We start from the raw sequence: 27,550 nt of genomic DNA on the forward strand, positions 1-27,550 counted from the left end.
TCTCTTTCCAACACTGTTAATGAACTTGATATTGTACTTAAGTGGGGTTCGAACTATCCCATGAGTTGTCATGTTGTTGACGACGATTCGGTATCTGTTTAAAGCAGAGGCAACGCTTCACCAGGTGTTGTATTGAAAGTGTCGAACTCATTGACAACCGAAGTCAGGCGCTTATCCTTCATGTTTTCCGACCCTTCGGACAAATCTTGAAGTGTGTCCCAATTCTATTTTGCAGAATTTCACAGTTTGATGTGCTCAAAGAGAGAAGGTGGAACACCAAACACCATTTCTGAAAAAGGAAACTTGATCCGCATGCAACTTTTCAAGATCATCAGCAGTGAGAGGTGCTTGTCATTGTTATTCCTATCCCAAGAGAGTTGCAGCAGCATCTCTAACAATGGTTCGAACTGGAACATGAGGACCTTCTTTAACGGATCTTCAGATAGATTCACCTTTTTCTTTTCCAAGTAAAAATCCTTCCATTCTGACCTTCTAGTGATCATACTCTTCAACAACTAGCAGTGGATCATGTGTAGGGCAACCCACGCTAATTTATATTTGCATTGAGTACATTTGTTTAGAATTAGAAGCAGCCATTGAAGTTAAGATATCTTGAGCAAAAGTGGTATATAGAAGAACTTTTATCCTGAACACAGAAATGATCGAAATACCAAGGTAATCTCAAATCACCTATAATATGTTCTTATGGATTCAAAGGACTGTTGGATTAGTGTCTAAGCCCGTAACTATATTTGGTATGTACTTGACCCGGTTGTGCATGGTCCTTTTGGGTTGCCTTCACCAAAGCAACTTGACAAGGTAATTTAATGAGAGAGAGACAGAGAGAGGATAATATGATTTATTAATATATTATAAGAATAATATATTAAAGGATAAATCATATTTATTTAGTTAGTATTAGTCATAAATTAATTAAGAATTAATTTGGTGACTAAAAGAGACTAATTGAATAAAAGGGCATAAACTGTCAAATGTGTGATAGTTGAGTTTTGGGCTGGGAAACCTAATGGACTAAGGGGGAACGAAATGATGAAGAAGGGTCATCATATTTTTGTCCAAGGCCTTATTCCAGAAGGTTCCTTGGGTTGCTTGGTGACTAAGCTGTCCATTAGGGTTTAGACCGAAACCCTAGCAGCCTACAGTATAAATAAGACCCCTAGCCTTCAATTTTCGGCCACTTTCTTCCCAACAGAAACCCTAGGCCAAAATTAAGCATCCTCCCTCCTCTCTCAAAGTTTCCTTCTCGCTTGTGGTGTTTGTAAGACATTAGAGGAGTTACACTTGTGACTCTAAGCTCAAGAACAAGAAGATCCAAAGGATTTCAAGCCAATTGAAAGAGGTACTCACTTAGATCTGTTCTTATAGTGTTAATTTCGAATTATGTATGCTAGATCAGGGGTTTCAAGCCTTGGATTCATTGCTTGTTCAATAGAGAAACCTAGATCAGCATTAGGGTTTGTATGAGCACATATGATTGTTCTTATGCATAAAACCCATCAGGGGTATCAGAGACATGATTGGTTTTTGTTGTATGTGATGAAATTGTCGTTTTTATGCTGAAAATCGTTTTTCTTGCCTCTGCCCAACTCAACTCGACAAGTTAGTATCTGGACTCGGCGAGTTGGCCCTACTCGGCGAATCCAGGCTTGACTCCGCAAGTCCGAGAGTCAGACAGAGTATGTTTCGGGATTTACTTGCTGTTTTGATGTAGGATTGATGCCAAAATCATTTTTTGATAATAAAATCTGAATTTTATTGTATGAAAATGATTATCCTTACCAAAACAAAAGATAATTTCAAATCTTTTGAATAATAGTTTCTTCATATGATAAATATGGATTATTTAAATTATTTGGTAATTATCTTGTGACTAAAATTGGCTTATGTCAAATATAGATGATCATAAAATAATTGTTTGATTTATCTTACTTGTTATTTGATCCATTGTGTTTTGAGAAGTTCAAAACTTGTCCTCAAGTTTTGAAATTTAAATTTTATGATTAAAAGTTTAATTTTGAATGATTTAAATTTAAAACCCTTAGAATCTTACAAGTTTAAAATTCAACCCTATACTATTATATTATTACAAGATTAATTAATATATATGTATAAGAATAAGCTAGTCTTATTGCTAGTAGACCTCATTCACGAAGCCAATCTATAAGGTGTGTATAAGGTTGCTTCCTATAAAATGGCGCTTAATGGGTGTACACTCACGCCCACCACTTGCTTGACTGGTGGAGGGTCGTTAGCCGAATGGATAGGATAGGGCACTAAATTCCTCATTATAAGTATAATGAATTTTACAAAGTAACTATAATTTTTTACAAATTCCCAATCTTAGTTACTTTAGGGTAAAATGTGAAAATGATGTTATCCCATGGAATTACACTTTGCACCTTTGCCAATCATTAGTGGAGCGTACGTGGTTAACCGGCACAATAATTTGGGATTGACATTGGTGGTGAAGGGTGGCTTGATGTTTGTCATAGATCAATGGAGCGTGTGTGGTTTACCGGCACATTGATTAGGTGATAGCGACATTGGGTGCACCTTGTTGATTCGCATGGTTATTCACGACTTGTTTGTGATCCTCGCTATCCCAGTCGTAAATTTGAAGTGCATATCGAGATTTAAACATGTCATTGAAAAGTTCAATAAATATCAAAGATCTAGGAGTTTTCAAATACATTTAAAACCTAATTTCATTTCGTTTTTCATGGTGGAAATTAGTGAATCGTCATTCACTTGCCTTTAAATTATTTACTTTTAGAGTACGGCGTCCCTTTCTAAGTTGTAAATAATGTTGTTGGATCCTAGCCCTAATTTTTCATTTGGGTGTTTAATTGGGGATTCTTTCTAATCAAACTTTTCCTTTTCTATTTTCAAATGTCGATCGCAAACAATAACACTCCTGCAGCTACTGGTGGATTCTCACTCATGATTTTGTGTGGGAAAGTGATATTTAATGGCAACAACTTTAACGAGTGGATCCGAAACATTCGAATGATCACTCGAGACGACGACGAAGAGTATTTCCTCGACGAGAAGCTTGAAAAGATCAATCTAGAAACTGCCACTGCAGAAGAAATCGTTGCCTTTGAGGCTCATGAATGTGATGCAACGAAGGTTCATTGCATCATGCTCGTGACTATGAACACAGAACTCCATAAGTCCTATGAGGACATGTATTCATTCGATATGCATCAAGATTTAATGGATAGGTATCACCAGAGCACGAGGCAAGAGCGCTATGAGATCAGCACTAACATGATCACCGCTAAGATGGGGAGCGGAGAATCCTTGACCTCGCATCTGCAGAAGATGCAGAGGTATGTTGATCATCTTCTAAAGTTGAATGTGAACTTTGATGAGGATTTGGCTATCAACATCATTCTCCATTCCTTGCCTCCATGCTACAACCAGTTCAGAATGACCTACCACATGAACAAAGAGGAGGTCACCTTGAGCAAACTTCAAGGGTTGTTGAGAACTGCTGAGTGCAACCTAAAGGATAAATCTATTGCATCAACTCCTACTGATTCGGCCCCTGTGTGGGCAATAGGTCAAGGAAGAGATAAGAAGAGGAAGGCTCCATCTAAGAGACACCAAAAGGGAAAGTCCCAAGATGGTTCCTCTTATAGCGGAACCAAAGCAGGTCCTGCTAAGCCCTCCTCCGACCCTAAGTAAGCAGAGTGTTTTTATTGCCACGAGAAGGGCCACTGGAAACGAAGCTGCCCCAAATATCTGCAGGATATTAGAGATGGGAAGATAAAGCCCACCTATGCAGGTATGTATTCTATTAAATCTAACAACTCATCACTTGATACTTCATGGGTTCTTGATACAGGATGTGGTTTCCACATTTGTTCTAATTTGTAGGGCCTAAAAAGAAGTAAAGAAGTGGAACATGGGAAAATAAACTTGATAATGGGAAACAGAAGATCGTCGCCTGTGACCAAAGTTGGAGTTTATTCTTTAGTGTTGAGTAATGGGTTAGGATTAGATTTAAACAATTGTTGCTATTCTCCAGATATGGAAAGACACATCATTTCCTTTCATGGATTATATAGAAAAGGTTTCAGATATTCATTTGATAATAGTAATGGTTCTATTAATGTTTATTTGAATGGTGTTTTTTATTTCAATGCATTTCCTTGTAATGGAATATATGAATCTGTGTTGGTTGTAGACAATTTAGGAAATGATGTGTTGAATGTTGATTTGTATAATAGTTTAGACAAGGCATGCTTGTGGCATTGTCGCCTTGGCCATGTGAACAAGAAACGCATAGCCCAACTCCAAAAGGATGGAGTTTTGGAGTCATTTGACCTTAGGGACGATGACGTGTGTGAATCTTGTTTGCTTGGGAAGATGACCAAGTACCCTTTACTGACACTTGTGAAAGGGGTGAGGGTCTATTGAATCTCATACACACTGATGTGTGTGGGGCATTTAGATCCACCACAAGGGATGCTTGTCGTTTCTACGTGACTTTTACGGATGATTATAGCAGATATGGATATATCTACTTAATCAAGCAAAAGTCAGAAACCTTTAAAAAGTTCAAAGAGTTTAAGAATGAAGTGGAGAATAAGATGGGCAGAAAAATCAAGATGCTTCGGTCAGACCGAGGAGGAGAGTACCTAAGTCTTGAATTTCACGACTATCTAAAAGAATCGTTTCGCAATTGACGCCTCCGAGAATGCTGCAATTGAATGGTGTGGCTGAGAGACGTAATCGGACCTTGTTGGACATGTTTCGTTCTATGATGAGTCGGGCTTCATTACCAATAGATTTCTGGGGGTACGCCTTAGAGACGGCCGCCCATATCCTTAATTTAGTTCCCACCAAGAAAGTTGCTAAAACACCACACGAGATGTGGACAGGGAAAGCTCCCTCGTTGGCATACATCAAGGTTTGGGGTTGCGAGGCTTTCATAAGATGAGAGACTTACGACAAGCTCGAACCTCGTAGTGAGAAGTGTTATTTCATTGGCTATCCACAGAAGTCTTTTGGTTATCTCTTCTACAGACCGAGTGACAGTGTTGTCTTCGTTGCAAGGAAAGGGGTTTTCCGAGAAAGAGAACTCATAAGCCAAGAGGACAGTGGGAGGAAAATTGATCTTGAAGAGATTCAAGAACAAAGAGATGAAGGAACTTCTAACACTGGCACTCAACCTGAGGAGGAAACTCCTGTTGAACCTGTTGATGAATCCTTACCTCTTCGACGTTCCAGTAGGGCTAGTGTTCCACCCCAGTTGTATGGATTCCATATTACTACTGAAGGGGATACATTTATTAGTGATAGTACACTAGTAAATTTGGATGAACCTAGCAGCTACAAGGAAGCCATGGCAGGCCCAGAGTCTGCTAAATGGAAGGAGGCAATGGACAGCAAGATTCAGTCCATGTACGACAACCAAGTTTGGAATTTGGTTGATAATGTGTCGGGTCGTAAGAGAGTCGAGTACAAATGGATCTTCAAGAAGAAGACAGACATGGATGGGAATGTGCACACTTATAAAGCGCGATTGGTTGCGAAGGGCTTTACTCAAACTTCTGGAGTTGAGTATGATGAGACCTTCTCACTAATTGTGAAGATAAAGTCTATTAGGGTGATGCTCGCAATAACTGCGTTTCATGATAATGAAATATGGCAGATGGATGTGAAAAACGCTTTTCTTAATGGAAAGTTGGCTGAGGATGTTTACATGAATCAACCAGAGGGTTTTGTCGATGCGAAGCATCCTAATAGAGTGTGTAAGCTTGAGAAATCCATTTATGGATTAAAGCAAGTGTCTCGCAAATGGAATCTTTGTTTTGACGAGAAGGTCAAAGAGTTTGGTTTTCTGCGAAGCGAAGATGAGTCATGTGTGTATGTCAAGGCCAGCGGGAGTATAGTAAGCTTCCTCGTATTGTATGTCGATGAAATACTGCTCATAGGAAACGACATCCCGACCTTGCAGGAGGTTAAGTCCTGGCTTGGGAAGTGTTTCGCTATGAAGGACCTCAGAGAGGCTGCATATATTCTGGGAATAAGGATAGTAAGAAACAGAAGTAAAAGAATGATAGGACTCAGTCAGGATACATACTTGGATAAGGTACTAAAGCGTTTTAGTATGGAAAATTCCAAGAAAAGGGATTTGCCAATCTAAAGCAATACCAAGTTGAGTAAGACTCAATGCCCGCGTACAGAGGCAAAAATAGCTGATATGAGCCGAGTACCTTACGCTTCCGCAGTTGGCTCTATCATGTACGCTATGACTTGTACTCGCCCTAATGTGGCCTTCGCTTTGAGCATGGTCAGCAGATATTAAGGGAACCCTGGTAGAGCGCATTGGATTGTTGTCACGAATATTCTTAAGTACCTTCCGAGAACTAAGGAATGGTTTCTAGTCCTCGGTGGGAGTGATGAGTTGAGGGTACAGTGACGCTAGTTTCCAGACAGATCGGGATAATTACCGTTCGCAGTCAGGCTGGATCTTTACCCTTAACGGAGGAGCAGTGACTTGGAAAAGTTCCAAGCAGGAGACTGTGGCTGATTCAACGTGTGAATCATAGTACATTGCAGCAAGTGAAGCGTCAAAAGAGGCAATATGGTTGAAGAACTTCATTGGAGACCTTGGAGTTGTGCCATCCATAAAGGAGCCCATGGAGATTTTGCCTTAACCAAGGAACCAAGGGATCATGGCAGATCCAGACTTATCGACAGAAAATACCATTTCATTAGACATCGAGTAGAAGTGGGACTCCTCGTAGTGAAGAGGGTATCGTCAGAAGATAACCCATCGAATCCCCTTACGAAGAGACTGAGCAGGGTTAAGCACTTACAGCACGCTAGGAGCATTGGGCTGAAGGATGATATAAGTTTAGATTAGATAGGAAACGTGTAATGGATAAATTTGTACTTGACATTTGATGAACAAATAAACGTGTGTTATTTATAAGTAAAGATACTATCTTGTGTTGATTATTTATCTATTGTTTCAATTTTGCATGTTTTGACTTCCTGAATAATAAGATTATTCAAACAGTCCACAGTCGCTCATATGTTGGAAGTATATATGAAAGAAGACTGTCATGAATTTGTTTGTAGATTGTCTAAAAGGTTTTAGACATGGCAAAGGTTTGCTGCAAAGTTCATGAGTGCTTATGAATTGTGATTTGAGCATTGGAGTAGACCCGCGCTTGCTTGTATCACTTCATGGAATTTATCACGAGTGATCGCAAGACAATAATATCATATAATCTTTCAACCTAAAGATATGCTTATTGTTTATTGGTTAGTTGTGCATTGACAGTGCCTAAACGCATCAGTAACTTAATGTTATAAAACACATTGTTGTGTATGATTTAGCCCATGAATAATAAATGCATATAAGTCGAAGTTTATATGTTCCTTTTATTCTAAGAGGATAAAAGCGATGTCTGGCCACTTAATGATTTGGTTTGACTTATGTGTCGAGCCCGGTCAGGACAAAGTTGATGTGTTCAACTAAGTTCTATGTCAAACAAATCAGAGATTGAGGAACAATATGCTGAACAATAAGTATGACTATGTTCCATGTGATTGTCAGCATGATATCTAGAACAGAGGATTGGATGATCCCTTATCTAAAGGACAAGATTTTGATCAGTGTTGACAGCAGCGTATAAGAGCTACAATTGCTAAACCGGATTCTGAAGTCATATATGAGATATAGTTACTAGACTTATCCAAGTGGGAGACTGTTGGATTAGTGTCTAAGCCCGTAACTATATTTGGTATGTACTTGACCCGGTTGTACATGGTCCTTTTGGGTTGCCTTCACCAAAGCAACTTGACAAGGTAATTTAATGAGAGAGAGAGAGAGGATAATATGATTTATTAATATATTATAAGAATAATATATTAAATGAGAAATCATATTTATTTAGTTAGTATTAGTCATAAATTAATTAGGAATTAATTTGGTGACTAAAAGAGACTAATTGAATAAAGGGGCATAAACTGTCAAATGTGTGATAGTTGAGTTTTGGGCTGGGAAACCTAATGGACTAAGGGGGAACGAAATTATGATTAGGGATCATCATATGTTCGTCCAAGGCCTTATTCCAAAAGGTTCCTTGGGCTGCTTGGTGACTAAGTTGTCCATTAGGGTTTAGACTGAAACCCTAGCAGCCTACACTATAAATAAGACCCCTAGCCTTCAATTTTCGGCCACTTGCTTCCCAAGAGAAACCCTAGGCCGAAATTAAGCATCCTTCCTCCTCTCTCAAAGTTGCCTTCTTGCTTATGGTGTTTGTATGTGACATCCCCAAAATCCCGGCCAGAAAAGACCGATTTTCATTTATGCTTTTAAATATTTTCAGAGTAAATCCTTTTGATTTGAAAGAGTTGCGGAATTTGTTCCCAAAAACAAAACATGATAAAACAACGTTTACCAAAGCATTTCATAAAAGAAATGTATTTTCATTATAATCAAAACTCGGGGTGTCATGTTCCGATACAGACCAATAAGCATAAACGAATACATTACAAGTCATATATCAAATATAAACATATGCAGACTTGTAAACAAAACAACTTGATGGTTCATCCATCTCATGCCCTTCCGCCACTTCCTGTAATACAATTTAAAACTGAGTGGGTCAGGCTTGGGAGCCTGGTGAGCATATAGGGTTTTCAACCCACAATAAATATCATATTTAATTTTCACCAACCAACAATAACCCAATTACCCATTCCCGTTATTCTCACTTTAATGTCCCTAAAACAACTAACATAAGGGACCTAGTCTAAGAATATTTCATCGGGGCGACAACACATGCTTCGGGGGTACCTCAGCAATATAAGTCAAATAAGGCAACCATGAGGGGGATGGAGTACAGCGAATGAACACCCAAGTTCATTAACACCTACAGGTGGCGAACCTGCTAATGTTTCCACAAGACTATCTAGAATAGCCAGTGGTCGTCATCTAAACTCCGCTAGATGACTCAATCAAACAACAACGAGGCCTCTCATCTGTTTATTACACACCAACTGTCTACCCATGTTCTACCCAACATATTAGTAGATAAAAATATACATTTGTATACATAGTTTAAAAACCTGTATAGCATGCTTTAATCAACACATATATCACATAACAGATGAGGCACACACACACATAACACATATCTCATAGAGAAATAATCAGATCTATAAGATAGAAGAGAGTGAATACACATTCACACGTAACACAACCAAATATATACACATAGCACGTATTTTATATAAAATACTTCGTATTATTGTATTAGAAGAAAATAACTACACACTCACTTGATCAGAAGATGATCCGACAGCACTACGGCTTATAGAAGTAGTAATCCTCAGCAGATCTGGAAGATCTCCTCGAAAATCGAACTCCTCGCGGGCAGAGCTTCGACTCGGGAACCGCACTTCTCGGGATCTTCAGGATCTCGGGACTTGCCTCGGGGATAGAGTATGATACCGGGGCTTCGGAGTATTTCTGGCACGCAAAACGATGCAAAACGGGAGAGAGAAGAGAAGAAATGAACAAAACTCTCGGCTGCCTTCGGATCCCTTTTATAGAGGCTGGAGCCTCGGAGTACGCGGGGCGTACTGCTCCGAAGTCGTAAGCGCATGCATCATCTGAAGTGTCGACACTATTCTGAGTACGCGGTAGCGTACCCTCGTACGCAGGGCGTACTCCGGATCACACCGGTGACTCGTCTTCGGATAAGGCTTCCGATTTTTTATTTAAATTTAAATACAAAATGATTAATAAACTTCGGAAATTCATAACTTCTTCATACGAACTCCGTTTTCGACATTCTTTATATCCACGGAAAGGTGAGACCACGCTCTACGACTTTCGTTAAGACTCCGTCGGCTAATTTTGACCTTATTTTTATTAATTATTTTTAATAGGCCGGGACAGAAACTTTCGTTATAAATTCATAACTTCTTCGTTTGACGTCCGTTCTCGCCTAACTTTTTATCGCTTCGATACCAACAATGAGATCTTCGATTCTCATTTAGATTGCTTCGGCTAAAACCGCTCGATCTCAAATCGAGTATTTCAGGCTGTATACCGCTAAGCCGGAACTTTGATAAATCATAACTTCCTCATACGAAGTCAGATTTGGGCGTTCTATATATATTCGGAAACATCGTTTCAACTACTACAACATAAATCAAAGATATTAAGTTTATTTTACACTTAAATTTTGACGCTTATTTTTGTTCTTAATTAATCAAACCACGTAATTAAGCAATTAAGCACAAAACACATAATACTCAAATAATACAATCTTATTATTTCAAAACGCGTTACAAAGGTTAACCTAGACTATTATATTGCTACAAATGGCAAGCCCGGAAACACAGGCGTTACAATTCTCTCCACCTTAGAATGATTTCGTCCCCGGAATCACACATCAACAAACAAATGCGGATAGCGACTCAACATGTCACTCTCCGTCTCCCAGGTGAGATTCGGCCCATTCGTGTGTTTCCATCGGACAAGCACTAACCCAACCATTTTGCGTCGCAACTTCTTAGTCTTTCGGTCAACAATTGCCTCTGGTTCTTCAATCAACCTTTTGTTCTCATCAATTCTCAATTCAGAAATTGGAATTATATCGGGAACTTCTCCCGTGAACTTCCTCAAATAACACACATGAAAGGTGTTGTGAATTCCATTCAGTTCTTCAGGTAATTCGAGCTTGTAAGCTTGGTTCCCAATCCTCTGAAGGACTTTAAACGGTCCAATAAACCTTGGACTCAACTTTCCCCTTTTACCAAATCTTATAAGTCCCTTCCACGGCGAGACTTTAAGCAAAACCGAATCTCCAACCTCAAAAGTCATCGGTCTTCGCTTCTTGTCAGCATAGCTCTTTTGACGATCTTGAGCTGCTAACATTCTTTCCCTAATTATTTTCAACTTTTCAACAGTTTGATGAACCATCTCCGGTCCCATAAACTGTTTTTCCCTAGCCTCAAGCCAACAAGACGGCGTACGACACTTCTGTCCATACAAAGCTTGATAAGGTGCCATCTTAATGCTCGAGTGAAAACTATTATTATAGGAAAGTTCTACCAACGGTAAATGTTCATCCCAATTACCTAGGAATTCCAAGGTACATGCTCTCAGCATATCTTCAAGTGTTTGTATTGTTCTTTCACTCTGACCATCAATCTGCGGATGGTAAGCTGTGCTTAAACATAACTTGGTACCCATTTCCTCTTGTAGACTTTTCCAAAACCTTGAGGTGAAACGGCTATCACGATCCGATACAATCGTTAACGGAACACCGTGAAGCCTCACAATTTCCTTCACGTAAGAATTCGCAAGATTTTCCATAGACCATTTCTCCCTGGCCGCTATGAAATGCGCACTCTTAGTGAATCGATCAACGACCACCCAAATCATGTCGTGACCATTCTTTGTTCTGGGCAGTTTAGTGACAAAATCCATAGCAATGTCTTCCCACTTACCCATAGGCACAGGCAATGGTTCTAAACTCCCGTAAGGTTTCAGATGTTGTGTCTTGACTCTCGCACAAGTCACACACTCGGCCACATACTTTGCAACATCAAGCTTCATCGTCGGCCACCAGTAGTAGGGTTTCAGGTCCCTATACATTTTAGTGCTACCCGGATGAATTGAGTACATGGTTTTGTGAGCTTCTTACATCAGAAGATCCCTAATTCCTCCTGACTTAGGTACCCAAATACGATCTTGGAATACCTTCAGTCCATGACCGTTAGTACCAAACACCAACGTTTTACCCAAACGTTCCTCCTTTCGGTCATTTTTCTCAGAAGCTTCCTCTTGAGCTTTCTTTATACTTTCCACAATGGTCGAGACAACTTCAATTCTCAACGCTCTTGGCCTTTTCCTTTCAAGATTGACCTTCCGACTGAGAGCATCAGCAACAACATTAGCTTTACCGGGGTGGTAAAGTATCTCACAGTCGTAGTCTTTAAGTAATTCTAGCCAGCGTCGTTGCCTCATATTCAATTCCTTCTGATTAAAGAGATATTGGAGACTCTTATGATCAGTGAAAAGTTTGCACTTCGTGCCATAGAGGTAATGCCTCCATATTTTCAGAGCGAAAACTACCGCTGCCAACTCCAAATCATGAGTCGGGTAATTCTTTTCATGCTCTTTCAGCTGTTGAGACGCATATGCTATCACCTTTTCTCTTTGGGTCAAAACACAACCCAATCCAACACCAGACGCATCGCTATAAACAGCGAAGTCTTCAACTCCATCGGGTAGAGAAAGTATCGGTGCCTCGCATAGCTTCTTCTTTAACTTCTCAAATGCTTCTTTATGCTTCTCACTCCAAGCATAAGTAGCTCCTTTGTGGGTCAAAGCTGTCAATGGAGTAGCAATCGAAGAAAAGCCTTGGATAAACCTGCGGTAATATCTGGCTAATCCCAAAAAGCTTCGAATCTCCGTGGGACTTTTCGGTTGTTCCCACTTCGTCACAGCTTCGATCTTCGCTGGATTAACCATTATCCCTTCTTGGTTGACCACGTAACCCAAGAATTGGACCTCACGAATCCAAAAATCACATTTGGAGAACTTCGCATAAAGCTTCTCCTTCTTCAAAACTTCTAACACTTCTCGCAAGTGTCTGCCATGCTCCTCCTGGCTTTTCGAGTAAATCAGAATGTCGTCTATGAACACTATCACAGATTTATCAAGGAACGGGTTACAAACCCTATTCATCAAATCCATGAACGCTACTGGAGCATTGGTTAGTCCAAACGACATAACCAAGAACTCGTAGTGTCCATATCTAGTTCTGAATGCAGTCTTCTCGATATCTTGCTCTCTTACCTTCAGCTGATGATATCCTGACCTAAGATCGATCTTCGAGAAATAGCTCGAACCTTGCAATTGATCAAACAGGTCATCAATCCTCGGCAACGGATATCTATTCTTTATTGTTGCCTTGTTCAGCTCTCTGTAATCGATACACATTCTCATACTTCCATCTTTCTTCTTTACAAATAACACCGGAGCTCCCCAGGGCGATGAACTAGGTCTAATGAAACCTTTGTCCAATAACTCCTGAAGTTGCATCATCAGCTCCTTCATCTCCGTCGGTGCTAATCGATAAGGTACTTTTGATATTGGCGTGGTTCCTGGTAACAAGTCTATTCTGAACTCCACTTGTCTATCAGGTGGTAATCCAGGAAGATCCTCGGGGAATACTTCCGGATAATCACACACCACTGGAATGCTCTGCATCACCTTCTTTTCCTTCTTAGCATCAATCACAAATGCTAAATATGATGTACATCCCTTGGTCAAACACTTTCTGGCTTTCATTAGAGAAATGATCCCAGAATTCACTCGCCGTTTGTCCCCATACACCATAAAAGAATCTTTTCCAGGCGGGTTTACTTTAACTATCTTCTTCTTGCAAAAAATTTCGGCATCATTGGCGCTAAGCCAATCCATTCCCAAGACGATGTCGAAACCATTAAGTTCGATAGGCAATAACGCCCCGTGAAACTTATTCCCATTAAGGTCGATCAAGACGTTTTTCATACGATGGCTAACAGGTACAAACTTGCCACTAGCTACTTCGACTAATAAAGCAATATCTAGTCTATCAATAGGCAAAGCTAGCTTTCTACCAAACTCATGCGAAATAAAGGAGTAGTTGGCTCCAGAATCAAACAATATATGAGCAGGTAATTCGTTTACGAGAAAGGTACCTGAAGCGACATCAGCTTCATCCTTTGCAGCCTTAAGTGTCATCTGGAAGTCCCTCGCCTTCGGCTTTGGTGGAATGTTGGGCTTTGCTGCCTCCTTCTTCTTCGGATAGTCCTTCAAAATATGCCCCTCTTCATTACACCCAAAACACATCCTTTTGTTGTTCGGACATTCATTGGCAAAATGTCCAACCTTTCCACACTTGTAGCAGGTCACATCCTCGCTACATTTCCCAAAGTGCTTTTTCTTACACTTATCACACCACTTCGCCTCGCCTCCTTTTCCCCCAAACTTTTTCGAATCAGATTTCGAAAATTTTCCTTTCTTACCGGAACCAGATGTTCCTTCAAACTTTCTTTTCTCACCAACATCAACCTTGTCGGTGGTTCTCCCCTTGATCATGTTCTCCACAGACTTGGCAGCCCAGATAGCTGCCTCTAGAGTAAGTGCCTGACGTACTGGCACCTCGTACTCCCATGGAAGTCCATTCGCATACGGATCCACCTTTGTCAGCTCGTCTGGAACGATACGCAAGGCAAACTCCATCTTATCGGTGAAGTTATTGGTGTATTCATCAACTGACATGCTGCCTTTCGTCAATGTCAGAAACTTGTTCTCCAACTCCAACAGATTTTGAGCCGAGCAGAACTTGCGCTTGAACTGCACCAAGAACTCTGCCCATGACAATTGCAGTGGCTCATTAGGGCTTAAGGTCTTCCCTAGAGTGTTCCACCAACGAACGGCTCCACCTCGGAATTGACGCACGGCATAGATAGTCTGCAATTTACCTCTGCAGCCATAAGTCATGAAGGCTAGCTCCATTTCGGAGATCCAATCCATAACCCCAATCGGATCCTCCTTTCCATTGAAGGTCGATGGTTTGCAAGTCAAAAAGTCCTTGTACTTGCATCCCATTCCATCATTCCTTCCATCACGGTTATCTTGCCTAACTATTGGTGGGTTGGCTGGACCAACAGACCCACTGAAGTTTTCACCTTCCGAGTGCCCTTCATTTAATTCAGGCTCTTCCACACGAATCGACAGTTCTTCACGATTCTGTTGAAGTAACCGTCTAGTTTCATCCATCTGACGATCCAACATCGTCTGAATCATCAATTGCACACCAGCCATGGTTATTGGCTCAGGCGCTGCTGCTACGACAGGTATTGGCTCAATCACTGGTGGTTGATTCCTGTTTTCGTCAGCATTTCCAACTCCACTTCTTGTTCTCACCATTTTGATCTACACACCGAATAAGGTGAAATTAGATCCTCAATCATGATAGATATTCAAATCATCCTTATCACTCCGAAACGTTTACATGCTAGTTCTAATATCGTAGACGTACGCTTAGAATCCTACACACATAAGGTTTCTAGATCCGGTCGGCAACAGACCATAGATCCGAACAAATAATATCATATATGGCGACATATAACATTTAGCACATAAAGCATTTTAGGCAACTTTCCTAAAATAAACTAGTGCTCGTGTCTAAATCACAACAGACACACATCTCAAAATTTCACTTAGCATTCTAAGTTTAAGTCTAGAAATCCTACAAATTCCTAGTTCGCTTAAACTAATGCTCTGATACCAACTGTGACATCCCCAAAATCCCGGCCAGAAAAGACCGATTTTCATTTATGCTTTTAAATATTTTCAGAGTAAATCCTTTTGATTTGAAAGAGTTGCGGAATTTGTTCCCAAAAACAAAACATGATAAAACAACGTTTACCAAAGCATTTCATAAAAGAAATGTATTTTCATTATAATCAAAACTCGGGGTGTCATGTTCCGATACAGACAAATAAGCATAAACGAATACATTACAAGTCATATATCAAATATAAACATATGCAGACTTGTAAACAAAACAACTTGATGGTTCATCCATCTCATGCCCTTCCGCCACTTCCTGTAATACAATTTAAAACTGAGTGGGTTAGGCTTGGGAGCCTGGTGAGCATATAGGGTTTTCAACCCACAATAAATATCATATTTAATTTTCACCAACCAACAATAACCCAATTACCCATTCCCGTTATTCTCACTTTAATGTCCCTAAAACAACTAACATAAGGGACCTAGTCTAAGAATATTTCATCGGGGCGACAACACATGCTTCGGGGGTACCTCAGCAATATAAGTCAAATAAGGCAACCATGAGGGGGATGGAGTACAGCGAATGAACACCCAAGTTCATTAACACCTACAGGTGGCGAACCTGCTAATGTTTCCACAAGACTGTCTAGAATAGCCAGTGGTCGTCATCTAAACTCTGCTAGATGACTCAATCAAACAACAACGAGGCCTCTCATCTGTTTATTACACACCAACTGTCTACCCATGTTCTACCCAACATATTAGTAGATAAAAATATACATTTGTATACATAGTTTAAAAACCTGTATAGCATGCTTTAATCAACACATATATCACATAACAGATGAGGCACACACACACATAACACATATCTCATAGAGAAATAATCAGATCTATAAGATAGAAGAGAGTGAATACACATTCACACGTAACACAACCAAATATATACACATAGCACGTATTTTATATAAAATACTTCGTATTATTGTATTAGAAGAAAATAACTACACACTCACTTGATCAGAAGATGATCCGACAGCACTACGGCTTATAGAAGTTCTAGAAGATCTCCTCGAAAAACGAACTCCTCGCGGGCAGAGCTTCGACTCGAGAACCGCACTTCTCGGGATCTTCGGGATCTCGGGACTTGCCTCGGGGCTAGAGTATGATACCGGGGCTTCGGGGTATTTCTGGCACGCAAAACGATGCAAAACGGGAGAGAGAAGAGAAGAAATGAACAAAACTCTCGGCTGCCTTCGGATCCCTTTTATAGAGGCTGGAGCTTCGGAGTACGCGAGGCGTACTGCTCCGAAGTCGTAAGCGCATGCATCATCCGAAGTGTCGACACTATTCTGAGTACGCGGTAGCGTACCCTCGTACGCAGGGCGTACTCTGGATCACACCGGTGACTCGTCTTCGGATAAGGCTTCCGATTTTTTATTTAAATTTAAATACAAAATGATTAATAAACTTCGGAAATTCATAACTTCTTCATACGAACTCCGTTTTCGACATTCTTTATATCCACGGAAAGGTGAGACCACGCTCTACGACTTTCGTTAAGACTCCGTCGGCTAATTTTGACCTTATTTTTATTAATTATTTTTAATAGGCCGGGACAGAAACTTTCGTTATAAATTCATAACTTCTTCGTTTGACGTCCGTTCTCGCCTAACTTTTTATCGCTTCGATACCAACAATGAGATCTTCGATTCTCATTTAGATTGCTTCGGCTAAAACCGCTCGATCTCAAATCGAGTATTTCAGGCTGTATACCGCTAAGCCGGAACTTTGATAAATCATAACTTCCTCATACGAAGTCAGATTTGGGCGTTCTATATATATTCGGAAACATCGTTTCAACTACTACAACATAAATCAAAGATATTAAGTTTATTTTACACTTAAATTTTGACGCTTATTTTTATTCTTAATTAATCAAACCACGTAATTAAGCAATTAAGCACAAAACACATAATACTCAAATAATACAATCTTATTATTTCAAAACAGGTTACAAAGGTTAACCTAGACTATTATATTGCTACAAATGGCAAGCCCGGAAACACAGGCGTTACATTGTAAGCCATTAGAGGAGTTACACTTGTGACTCTAAGCTCAAGAACAAGAAGATCCAAAGGATTTCAAGCCAATTGAAAGAGGTAATCACTTAGATCTGTTCTTATAGTGTTAATTTCGAATTATGTGTGCTAGATTAGGGTTTGCAAGCCTTGGATTCATTGCATGTTCAATAGAGAAACCTAGATCCAAGCATTAGGGTTTGTATGAGCACATAGGATTGTTCTTATGCATAAAACCCATCAAGGACAACCACTCAAGCTCTGATACCAACTGTGAGGACAAGAATCTAATTGCGCAGGGACAAGGCTTGAAAACTCAAACCTTGAGTTAATGCTTAAGATCAATGTCTGCTACTAACATTTGGTTCCAATCAAGTCTGGCAAGACCAATCAAGACTAAATATGAGAATCAACAAAGTACTTCAAGTATTAAATATAAGACAATGAATATGATCAATTAAAGTCAATAAATGAACACATGAAATGTTTGAAAGAATGATTCGAGAGAAAGGTGCAAGTGAAGTAAATTTGCAAATATCTATCTTTTGTGAAGCAATATGTCACTATGATTTGTGATCCTTAAATAGGAGAATGTGTTACATTGTACTAACCAAAAAGCATACATAGAACCAGATAATAAAGTTACTCCTGACACTCTGATTATCTAAGTTGACAAAAGATACTAAGTTCTATAATATGTTACATCAAACAAAATGACAAAAGTATTTAATGTAAACGGATAAACTGATTTCGGAACATCTTCACCATCTCTAACTTCATTCATTTCGTACCTTGAGCTTTTACTCCTTACACCAAATCTTCTTCTCTATCTACTCCGGAACACCTTTCACTTCGGAACTAAGACTGATCTCAGAACATGTTGGGTGATTGCTAGAGGTTCACTTTCAGGTACTAACAGTTATGTTGGTTCCCTGTATGGCATAAATGTTCCTAACATGTCTCCATTATTCGACGACATGTATAACGAGACTGCATCAAATTCTTCATTTGGTGTGCATGGGACTTCATATAGATACATGTATTAGCTTGTGGACATGATCTATCCGGAGTGTTCTTGTTTGTGTAGTCATTGTATTGTCCTAATGAACGAAATAGGTTGAAGTTTACGAGAACTCAAGAGATAGTGAGGAAGGATGTTGAACGAGTGTTTGACGCTCTTAAAAAATGTTGGCATATACTGAAATACTTTGCAGTTTTTGTTTAAGAGAAGAAAATGAGTGAGTTGATGTATACTTGTATCATATTGCATAATATGATCCTCAAAGATGAAGGAAATGCAATATATTAGTATAATGAAAACGAGATCGTTCCACCAACACAAGAATTTGAGGTTGGAAGCGAAGAGTACTTGGCAAGAAGAGGAATAATTCACGATGTTGAGATTCGTCATGATCTTCGCAGATACTTGATGGAACATATTTGGACCGTTGACCACATTGATCTTAATACGGAACCGATCGATGATTTAGAAGGTCAATTTTCCAATGAAGATGTCATTTAATTTGTAATAGCTATGGTGGTTTAAGTTTTTTTAAATGTTTAACTAGTTATGTTTGTACATTTTTTTCGTTCTGACGTGTGTAAGGTTAAGACTTTAAGTTTTTATTATTATTATTATTATTATTATTATTATTATTATTTGTTGCAATTAACAAATATATTAAAAAAATATTAAATTTAAATTAATAAAAAGTGTGGCAACCCATCTCACCTAAATGGCAAAATGTTAAAGAGGTGCGGTAAAAATAAGGTGGCAAAAATGGGATGACGCCTACTTGACAACATTTTTATGTGTCAAATATGATATCACTCTCTTTACCCTAAGGCTAGTGGGTGTCATACCACATTCACCACACTTTTCTTCTGTCATGTCATTTTTTGCTACACCCCACAAAACCGGTGGGTGTTATACTACACCTTACCACACCCTGCCATGTCATTTTTTTTATACTCTACACTAAGGCTGGTGGGTAACATACCACATTCACCATACTTTTCTACTGCCATGTCATTTTTTGCTACATCCCACAAAATCGGTGGGTGTTATACTACACCTTACCAGATCAACCATAATACACATTTTTATGCATGGAGTACAACATTTAAAGGAGTGTCTTTTTTACTATGCGGTAAATCCATACCATGGTCCATTTATACCGCACTTTTCTTTTGCACCTCGGTAGGGAGTTTACCTCATACCGCATATATATATATATATATATATATATATATATATATATATATATATATATATATATATATATATATATATATATATATATATATATATATATATGTGTGTGTGTGTGTGTTCTTATATTAATGCTTTTTATTTGTGTCAAACTTTCTAATATAATAAAAAAAAATCTAAAATTTTAATAAACTAATAAAGTAAATATTTTAAAATAAAATATAATTAAATAAATAAAAAGTTACTATTTGATTATTTTGGATTACTCTGTGCTTATTTTAGTAGACATAGAAATCCAAAATAATTATTTTATTTTGATATAAATAAATCCAAAAACTAAAATATCCGAATATAATGGAGCTATAATGGGTTCAATAATATGTATTTATATGTTATATAATGCAATTACATTTCTCCATATTTGCAAAATTTGAAAAGAGGTAGCCTTGATTGATACTCACATGATTCATGAGTATGGGAATGAGGAACAATGATTGTGTTTTTCTTAGAAAGATTTTCAAACAATTAGCACACCCTTTATCCAGACATATTTTCTTGTCTCCTATTTGATTTTTTTATTGTCTTTATGATATTTTTATGTTTGATTGGTAGATTTAAACAAGTCCGACGCTATTGGTATATGCGTTATAAAAACCAGATTATTATTATATAAAAGTAATCCGTAATAATAATTGATTTTACTAAGCAAAATAAAATCTTATCAAAAGTAAAATCTTAATTGTGTTTGCTTATATACTTATATTTAAAATAATTTGTGATTTTAGTTGTTCTTACATCATAAAAAAATTAATTTATCAGATAAAAATGGATAAGGGTTAGATTTATTCAAAGAGAATATCAACTTGTGAAAATACCCCAAAACCAAGAAGATATGTTTCGTGTCTTAAAACTTCAAATTATTTCATCCCAATTCCGTGAAGAAATTAAAACAAGTTTCTATTCGTAGAAACATTCAATTTTGTGCAGTTTCTTGGAAGATTTCACGCACTTCATTTATAGTGAATCTTGATGCATTTACCTACTCCTAACTCCTGCCACTAATGCTCTACAGGGGAGATGGTGAAATGGTCGGATCCAAGAATTTGTACTTTTCTATAACGAATCAGAACAGTAAGTAAGGGAGTTGTATACATATGTATGTAATTATATAAAATTAATAAAATATAAATTGTTGTATATACAAATTATTACCCAATTGGAATACGCAAAAAGCTAAAAGGATATTAAAAATATATAACCTTTGGGAACAAAAAGACTTACATGTTCTTGTGTTTTAGATAAATGATTTTTTTTTCTTTTGAGTTTTAAATAAAAAAAAAATTTGGTTGGAATGACGTGATCGATCTTTTTAAACCATTTTATTTTTAGCTCACCTATTAAAATTTACCCTTTTTAACTCCTTCAAAAGAAATATATCAAAAATCGACCAATTTTAGGTAAATAAACCGATATTGCCACCTCTTCGGTATTGAGTAACTAAATTACAAATAACAAGTTTGAAGTGGTATACATTTTTCAAACTCATAAGGACTTAATATGACTTGAATACAAAAAAGTTTTGAAGTAAAAAACTTCTTTGAGAACAATCGATTAGGGGTTGTTTCTTTTATTTACACATTAAATGGTTGTTTCTTATATTTACACATTAAGTCATGTAGAGATAAACTGTATGAATGAGTAACGATGTTTGTCTATATAAAATGTCAAATACATAATGTTTGAATGAGATTAGATGATCAATTTATTTTTATATTCCTTTTTATAATATTCGTCAATTTTAATAATATTCATCAACTTTAATGTTACAGAAGTTGAGAGTTAAAAAAAAAGGCAAATAGATTAATGGGTAGTCTATTGATACATTAAGTTGTGTTTTCGGCTTAAACCATTAAGGTACTTTATCCGATTAAGCGATTAATCCAACTTATGTGTTTAATACATTAATTTCATCGACTCTAAGCCTTGTACCCGTGAATCTCTTCGCAAGGATTTTAGTCCACTCAAAACCAAGTTCCTAAACTCGCTACTAGTTAAGTAAACCTTGAGATATCAAACCTTTTTTTTTTTTTTTTTTTTTTTTTTTGCCTCTTTTTCATTTTCCATTCATTTAATATTATAATATAAAAATATATATTAAAAACAAAGACTTAAATGCTTAGTAATGTAAAAAAAATGTCATTGTTTTTCCAATTCATGCATCAATGTTCTAACTTCTTATTATAAAGTTATGCATGAATGTTTCATGTGTTACTGAATTTTACAAGTGTTTTATATTTTTCCAATTTATGCAGCTTATACAAATTACAAAGCTACATTATAACCATTTAAGCATGTTACAATAAAATCTCAAATATATGTTGGTTCTAAAATAAATCATGGTTTCATATTCCCTCTACAAAACAACTTTTACGACATAAAATGGAAATAATATAATGCATCAATACATAAATAAACATTTAGTCTTAAAATAAAAAACTACAACAAATTGCTTCTATTAAAAAACATTAAAAACTAAATGTACATTTTCTCTTTTCTTAAAAAACTTAAAAGCCCATGACATTTTTTTTCTCTTATCATAAGCACATCAAACACTCATCCTACCAAAAATTAAAAATAAATAAACAAATTCAAGCATATTATTTATAGATAATTAAAAAAACAATCTAAAGTTCCAAATGAGAAGGCGTTCTATCGTTGAGCTTCCTCCTTTTACTAGTGGTTGATTCGATTCCTGAATCATCGCTCTTATTGTAACTCAAACATGATGAAGCTTCAAGAACACCAATGGGACTTCGTGGCACTGTACCACTCTTTATGCTCTTGGTACAACCACCGCTTAACTCATTAACCAATTCCACACATTTAAGAATCCTCTCCTTCGAAAACACAAATCAAACAAAGAAAAGAAATTTAATTAGTACTCGTCAAAATCGTCGATCTTGGAAACAATATACAAGTTTTAATACTAAAAGTCTAAAAGTACAAATTATTGTAATTATTGTTGTGTTATTGCTAATTATAGCTCTAGGAAAAGTATTAACAGGAACCCATATCAAAAAAAGATGGAATTTAATCAAAAAAAGATGGAATTTAATCAATAGTACTAAAAAGCATCGATCTTTATCGATGGATCGATTTTAGAGACACAAAGAAAAGCCATGTTTGGAGCATTGTACAACTTCGAATGCATGAAGTACAAGATATTAAGCAATAGCTCGCAAAAAAAAAAGATTTTTAAAAAGCCATATCATAATAATAGAGAGAATGTAATGAGTACTAATCGATATCATCAATCTTTAAGCTAATCCTTTCCAAAAGCTAAAGAAATCAAGGTGGACCCTAATAATTCATTTTTGTGTAATAAAAAATACTGGATTTATTCTATAAAAGCATGATTGTGAATTATATTAGCTTTGGATGAAAGATTTAAATCTTTTTATATCATCATGATAACAAATTAAGCTAAAATACAACTAAACATGCAGAATGTACAAAAGAAAGAAGGCGTTATATGATCATTACCTTTTGTACATGTTGAAAGAGGGCAGAAATTTGAGTTTGTCCAACCACAGCAACTGCCACTCCTGCTGCTATCTCAGAAGGTTTAAATTCCAAGAAGTCAATTCCTACATGATGAAAATTACCATTTTAGCCCTATTTCTCATCAACTCGATCATATCGCAACACATAACATATTAGACAAAATGCAAGTTTTAATTACCATTAGTGAAGCATAATATAAGTTGAGTTGATCTTGAAATTAAAGATCTTGAAATGGGTTGATCACAATCGAGTTTCCCGATGAAAGCATCAACGAAAGAAAATGGAGTCACTGTTTGCATCCTCCATTTCAGTGTAGTCAACACAAGAAGCTCCATTTTCTGAATGGTTTTTGCTTCAAATACAAATCTTGATTCACAAACCTGTAGATTCATTCACATACTCAACATCAAAATCAAGTTTAAAATCACAGTACAAAAAAAGTCAAGATCTTTATTATGAAAACAAGTTTGACCTGTAAATCAAGAATGAGGGGCACTTCAGTCTCTTCCATTTTGGAAGCAAGTGATAAACAGGCTACTGAAAGTAATTGCATCATCCAAGCTTTGTCTTTCTGTTCATTAAATAGCATATGTAAGATTGCATTTATATTCGGTATAATCAATGAACATTGAATTGAGGTTTTAAAGATTTCTAACAAAATTAAATAACTTGGTGTTGAATCATAAACCATGATGAAAATGAATAGTAAACTTACAGGGAATTCATAGACAGCAAGAAATCTGTCCAAGTAGTTGATCGATAAATATGCACACAAGGGTCCAAAGTTGAAATGAGCATGAACCTGGTCAAAGTCAAAAGCAACGAAAAAAGTGTTAGAAATATTAAGATTGCCCAAATTTAGAAATAAAAAATGAATTTTTTTCTGTGAATTTGTAAGGGATGTTTATAAGTTATAACCCAGATCAAAAAATCCAGGATTTCCGAAAGAAGTCATTTAATTCATCGAAAAAAAATGTAGAAGATGATGATGTACATGAACAAACCTTTTTAATCCAATCAACCGCCTGTTGTCTCGCAACGAAATCCAAATTCCCATTTCTTAATTTCATCAAATAATCCAAACCCACAAACTGTTCACTTTCTTTTTTATACAACACAGACAAACACTCGTCACTTTGCAAAGGAAAATCAAGAACAGAGTCCTCTGCATCATGATTCTTAATTGAGGGCTGATTTTGATTAATATTTAGATGATTCCCATGGCCCCAAAATTTATCATCCACATTCTTGTGATTATCATCATACTCATAACATAAACTATCATTATCTTCAGCACATAATAAACTAGATAGCAGGCAATCAGCCATTAAAGAAGCCTTCAAGAACACAAGAACTTTCAAGGGGGCAATCCCCACTACCTTTGATTGAATGATTTAAAACAGAAATGAAAGAGTAAATACAGATTAAAACTGGGTCTTTAGTAGGTGCCGCAGAGATCGATCTGATTGAAGATTAGAGATGAAGAACGCACTCTTTGCGGTGTATTTTACTCTCAATAAACAGAGTAGGAGTAAAATAAAAAGCAAAGAATGCGGCGTATGTAGAGGAGAAGAAAAATTGAAGTGTAAAGGGTTTTGTTTTTAGGGCATAGTGATAGGAGAGAGATGATGTGAGTGTGTATATATATCTAAATCTCTCTCTCTCAGGCCCTCTAAAACTTTTTACTTTTTAAATCAAAATATTCTCATGTTTTTATAAATCTTTGGCTTAGTTATTAAACTATAGTTATAAAAATAATTAAATTTTTATAATGAAAATTTTAAATTATTAATCAATTATTTCAAATAAATTATTAATTATAAGTTATTTTTTAGTTATATATAAAATTATAATCGTTGATTTAAATAAATACATTTAAATTATATCACCTTATAATATATATTAATTATATTAGGTGTAAAATCCGTGTATTATACGGATTGAATAAAAAAATAAAATATTAAAATGTAAATAATAAGTGTGTTTTAAAATAAAATTTTGAAATAAGGAATGAAGAAACATATTAATTGCAATTTACTATAATATTTATTACATTTGATACTTTATATATATATATATATATATATATATATATATATATATATATATATAACTATAAGTATTATGTGGCTTTTTAATTTTAAAAATTAGAAAAAAATCATAAATTTACATGTTGATATTATTTATTTAAAAATTATGACAAAATGACAAGTGTCAAAACTCATTAGAGATTGACATACGGCAAAATTATCTTCATTTATTATAGTAGATTTTATTTTTTATTCTAATGTTATTAATTTAATGTAATTAGAGTGTAAACTTTAAATTTTGAAATTTGAAATAAAGAATCAATTATTAAATTAATGTAACTAGAGTTGGAAATTTAAAATTTAAAATTTAAAATTTGAAATGGATAATTAATATATTGACATATGCCATGATATGTGACATATAATATTAATGACAATTTCTAATATTATGATACTTATCAATAGAAAAATAAACTTATTTATTTACTAGTTTATAACTCGTGATAACCACAGTTATAGAATTAGTTAAACTTTCATAATAAAAAATTAAAATTATTAATCAATTATTTCAAATAAATTATCTTAAATAAACTATTAATTAAGAGATATTTTTTAGTTGTATAAAATTATAATCATTGGTTTAAATAAATAAATGAAATTAAATCACCATATAATATATATTAATTTCATTTTATTTTTTATTCTAATGTTAATAATTTAATGTAATTAAAGTGTGAAATTTAAAATTAATAATCAATTATCAATTATTAATTTAGTGTAATTAAAGTGATAAATATAAATTTTAAAATTTAAAATGGAGAATTAATAGGTTGACATGCGACATATAATATTAATGAAGATTTCTAATATTGTGACATTTGTCAATAGGAAAATAAATTTATTCATTTATTAGAATAGAGAAATTAGAATAGAATGAAGTGAAGTGATATAGAAAAAACTAATGGTCCATGTGGTTTGTAATGTCATAATTTCAGTCTTTATTAGTTATTATTTTTTAACAAAGTTCCTATAGTTTCTAAAATTTATACAAATGGTCCTTAAATCATATGAAATGACTTCTTATGAATCACAAATATTATATGAATGTATAACCAAAATCTAGCCATTAGATTAAAAGAAAGAAGGGTTGTGAAGGGTGCATGTTATTAACATGTGATATCATTTACTATATAACTTACACTTAATTTCTCATTAATGGAAAAATATGACATTTTTATAAGAGAGAGAAATAAACATTAGCTATATTTTAGACAAAGAGGTCAAATTAATTTATAAAAAATCAAACAATTAAATATTCTAATTAATCTTTTTTATGAATCACCAATTAAACGTATGTATTCATCAAAAATTTAAATTAACGATTATTAGAAACATTCTTAAAAATATGTTATATTTATATGTATATGATAATAACATTCTTGAAATAATTGAACTTTACTTCTTCACGTTTATTTATTATTACACATACAATTCATTAATAATACATGAATATAGTTTAATGTATTTTTGACGACTCACCAATATTAACGGTTAATAATTGATTTTTTTTAATTAAAGATTCTGATATATCACGACAATGGTTAGGAATCGATTTTTTTAGTTAAAGTTTCATGATTGATGACGAGAATGATTAAGAATGATATTCTAGTATGGCGTTCTTGAAGAATAAGAGTTAATTCTTTAAGAATGCACTGATTGATAAATTTATTTTAACCACTAAACAACTATTCTCATGAGAAAAGAAATCAATACGTAGTTGATAGATATGTGTTTGCATTCTTTCAGAATATATGTTAGAAGATTTAGAATCAAGTTCAATTATAACATGATGTTCTTTAAAAACAAAAAACAATTTGTTACTATTCTTTGAGGATGAAAGGAATAACATTCTTAAAAAATAACAAACAATGTATTCTTCCCCGAATCGAATACAAGTATGGTCAATGTGTGTGTACGTATTCTAATATAATCAAAATGACTAAATAATAAACATAACATAAAAGAAAATCAAAATGATATCTATGAATGCAAATAAAGAGTAAAAATTAAGAATTTTTTGGATACAAGGAAGATACCCAATCTGATTAATTAAATTGAGAGGCTTTTGATGAGGACGACTATTAGGAAGAAGGCCCGGAAGAAAAAGACCAAAAGAACATTCTTCAAACGCTCTAAAAACAGATTATTTATATATGTATCAATAAAACATTTTCAAATTAAAGATATATTCTTCTGATGGTGAAGCAACTGTGAAAGCGTTAAGAAGATGAAGTTCGTATAACTGACG

General features: G+C 35.5%; 1 protein-coding gene across 1 annotated transcript; it reads right to left on the minus strand.

The window, feature by feature from the left end:
• Positions 1-22,137: 22,137 nt before the first annotated feature.
• LOC111898822 (cyclin-D4-1) lies at positions 22,138-24,832 on the minus strand. The gene is made up of 6 exons (XM_023894692.3): positions 24,217-24,832; positions 23,928-24,014; positions 23,685-23,783; positions 23,391-23,592; positions 23,192-23,295; positions 22,138-22,545 (listed from the first exon to the last, which is right to left on the minus strand). The coding sequence occupies exons 1-6, from the start codon at positions 24,538-24,540 to the stop codon at positions 22,333-22,335; spliced, it is 1,029 nt and encodes a 342-aa protein (XP_023750460.1). The 5' UTR covers positions 24,541-24,832; the 3' UTR covers positions 22,138-22,332.
• Positions 24,833-27,550: the final 2,718 nt, after the last annotated feature.

The sequence above is a fragment of the Lactuca sativa genome, chromosome 6 (assembly GCF_002870075.4).
Source record: "Lactuca sativa cultivar Salinas chromosome 6, Lsat_Salinas_v11, whole genome shotgun sequence".
Classification (NCBI taxonomy): domain Eukaryota; kingdom Viridiplantae; phylum Streptophyta; class Magnoliopsida; order Asterales; family Asteraceae; genus Lactuca; species Lactuca sativa.

Excerpts from the sequence above, each read along its gene's own strand:
- LOC111898822 (XM_023894692.3), bottom strand. The coding sequence starts at position 24,540 with ATGGCTGATTGCCTGCTATCTAGTTTATTATGTGCTGAAGATAATGAT. Across the intron at positions 23,593-23,684 it reads CCCTCATTCTTGATTTACAG|GTTTGTGAATCAAGATTTGT; the intron begins GTCAAACTTGTT and ends ATGAATCTACAG. Across the intron at positions 23,296-23,390 it reads TATATTATGCTTCACTAATG|GAATTGACTTCTTGGAATTT; the intron begins GTAATTAAAACT and ends TTCATCATGTAG.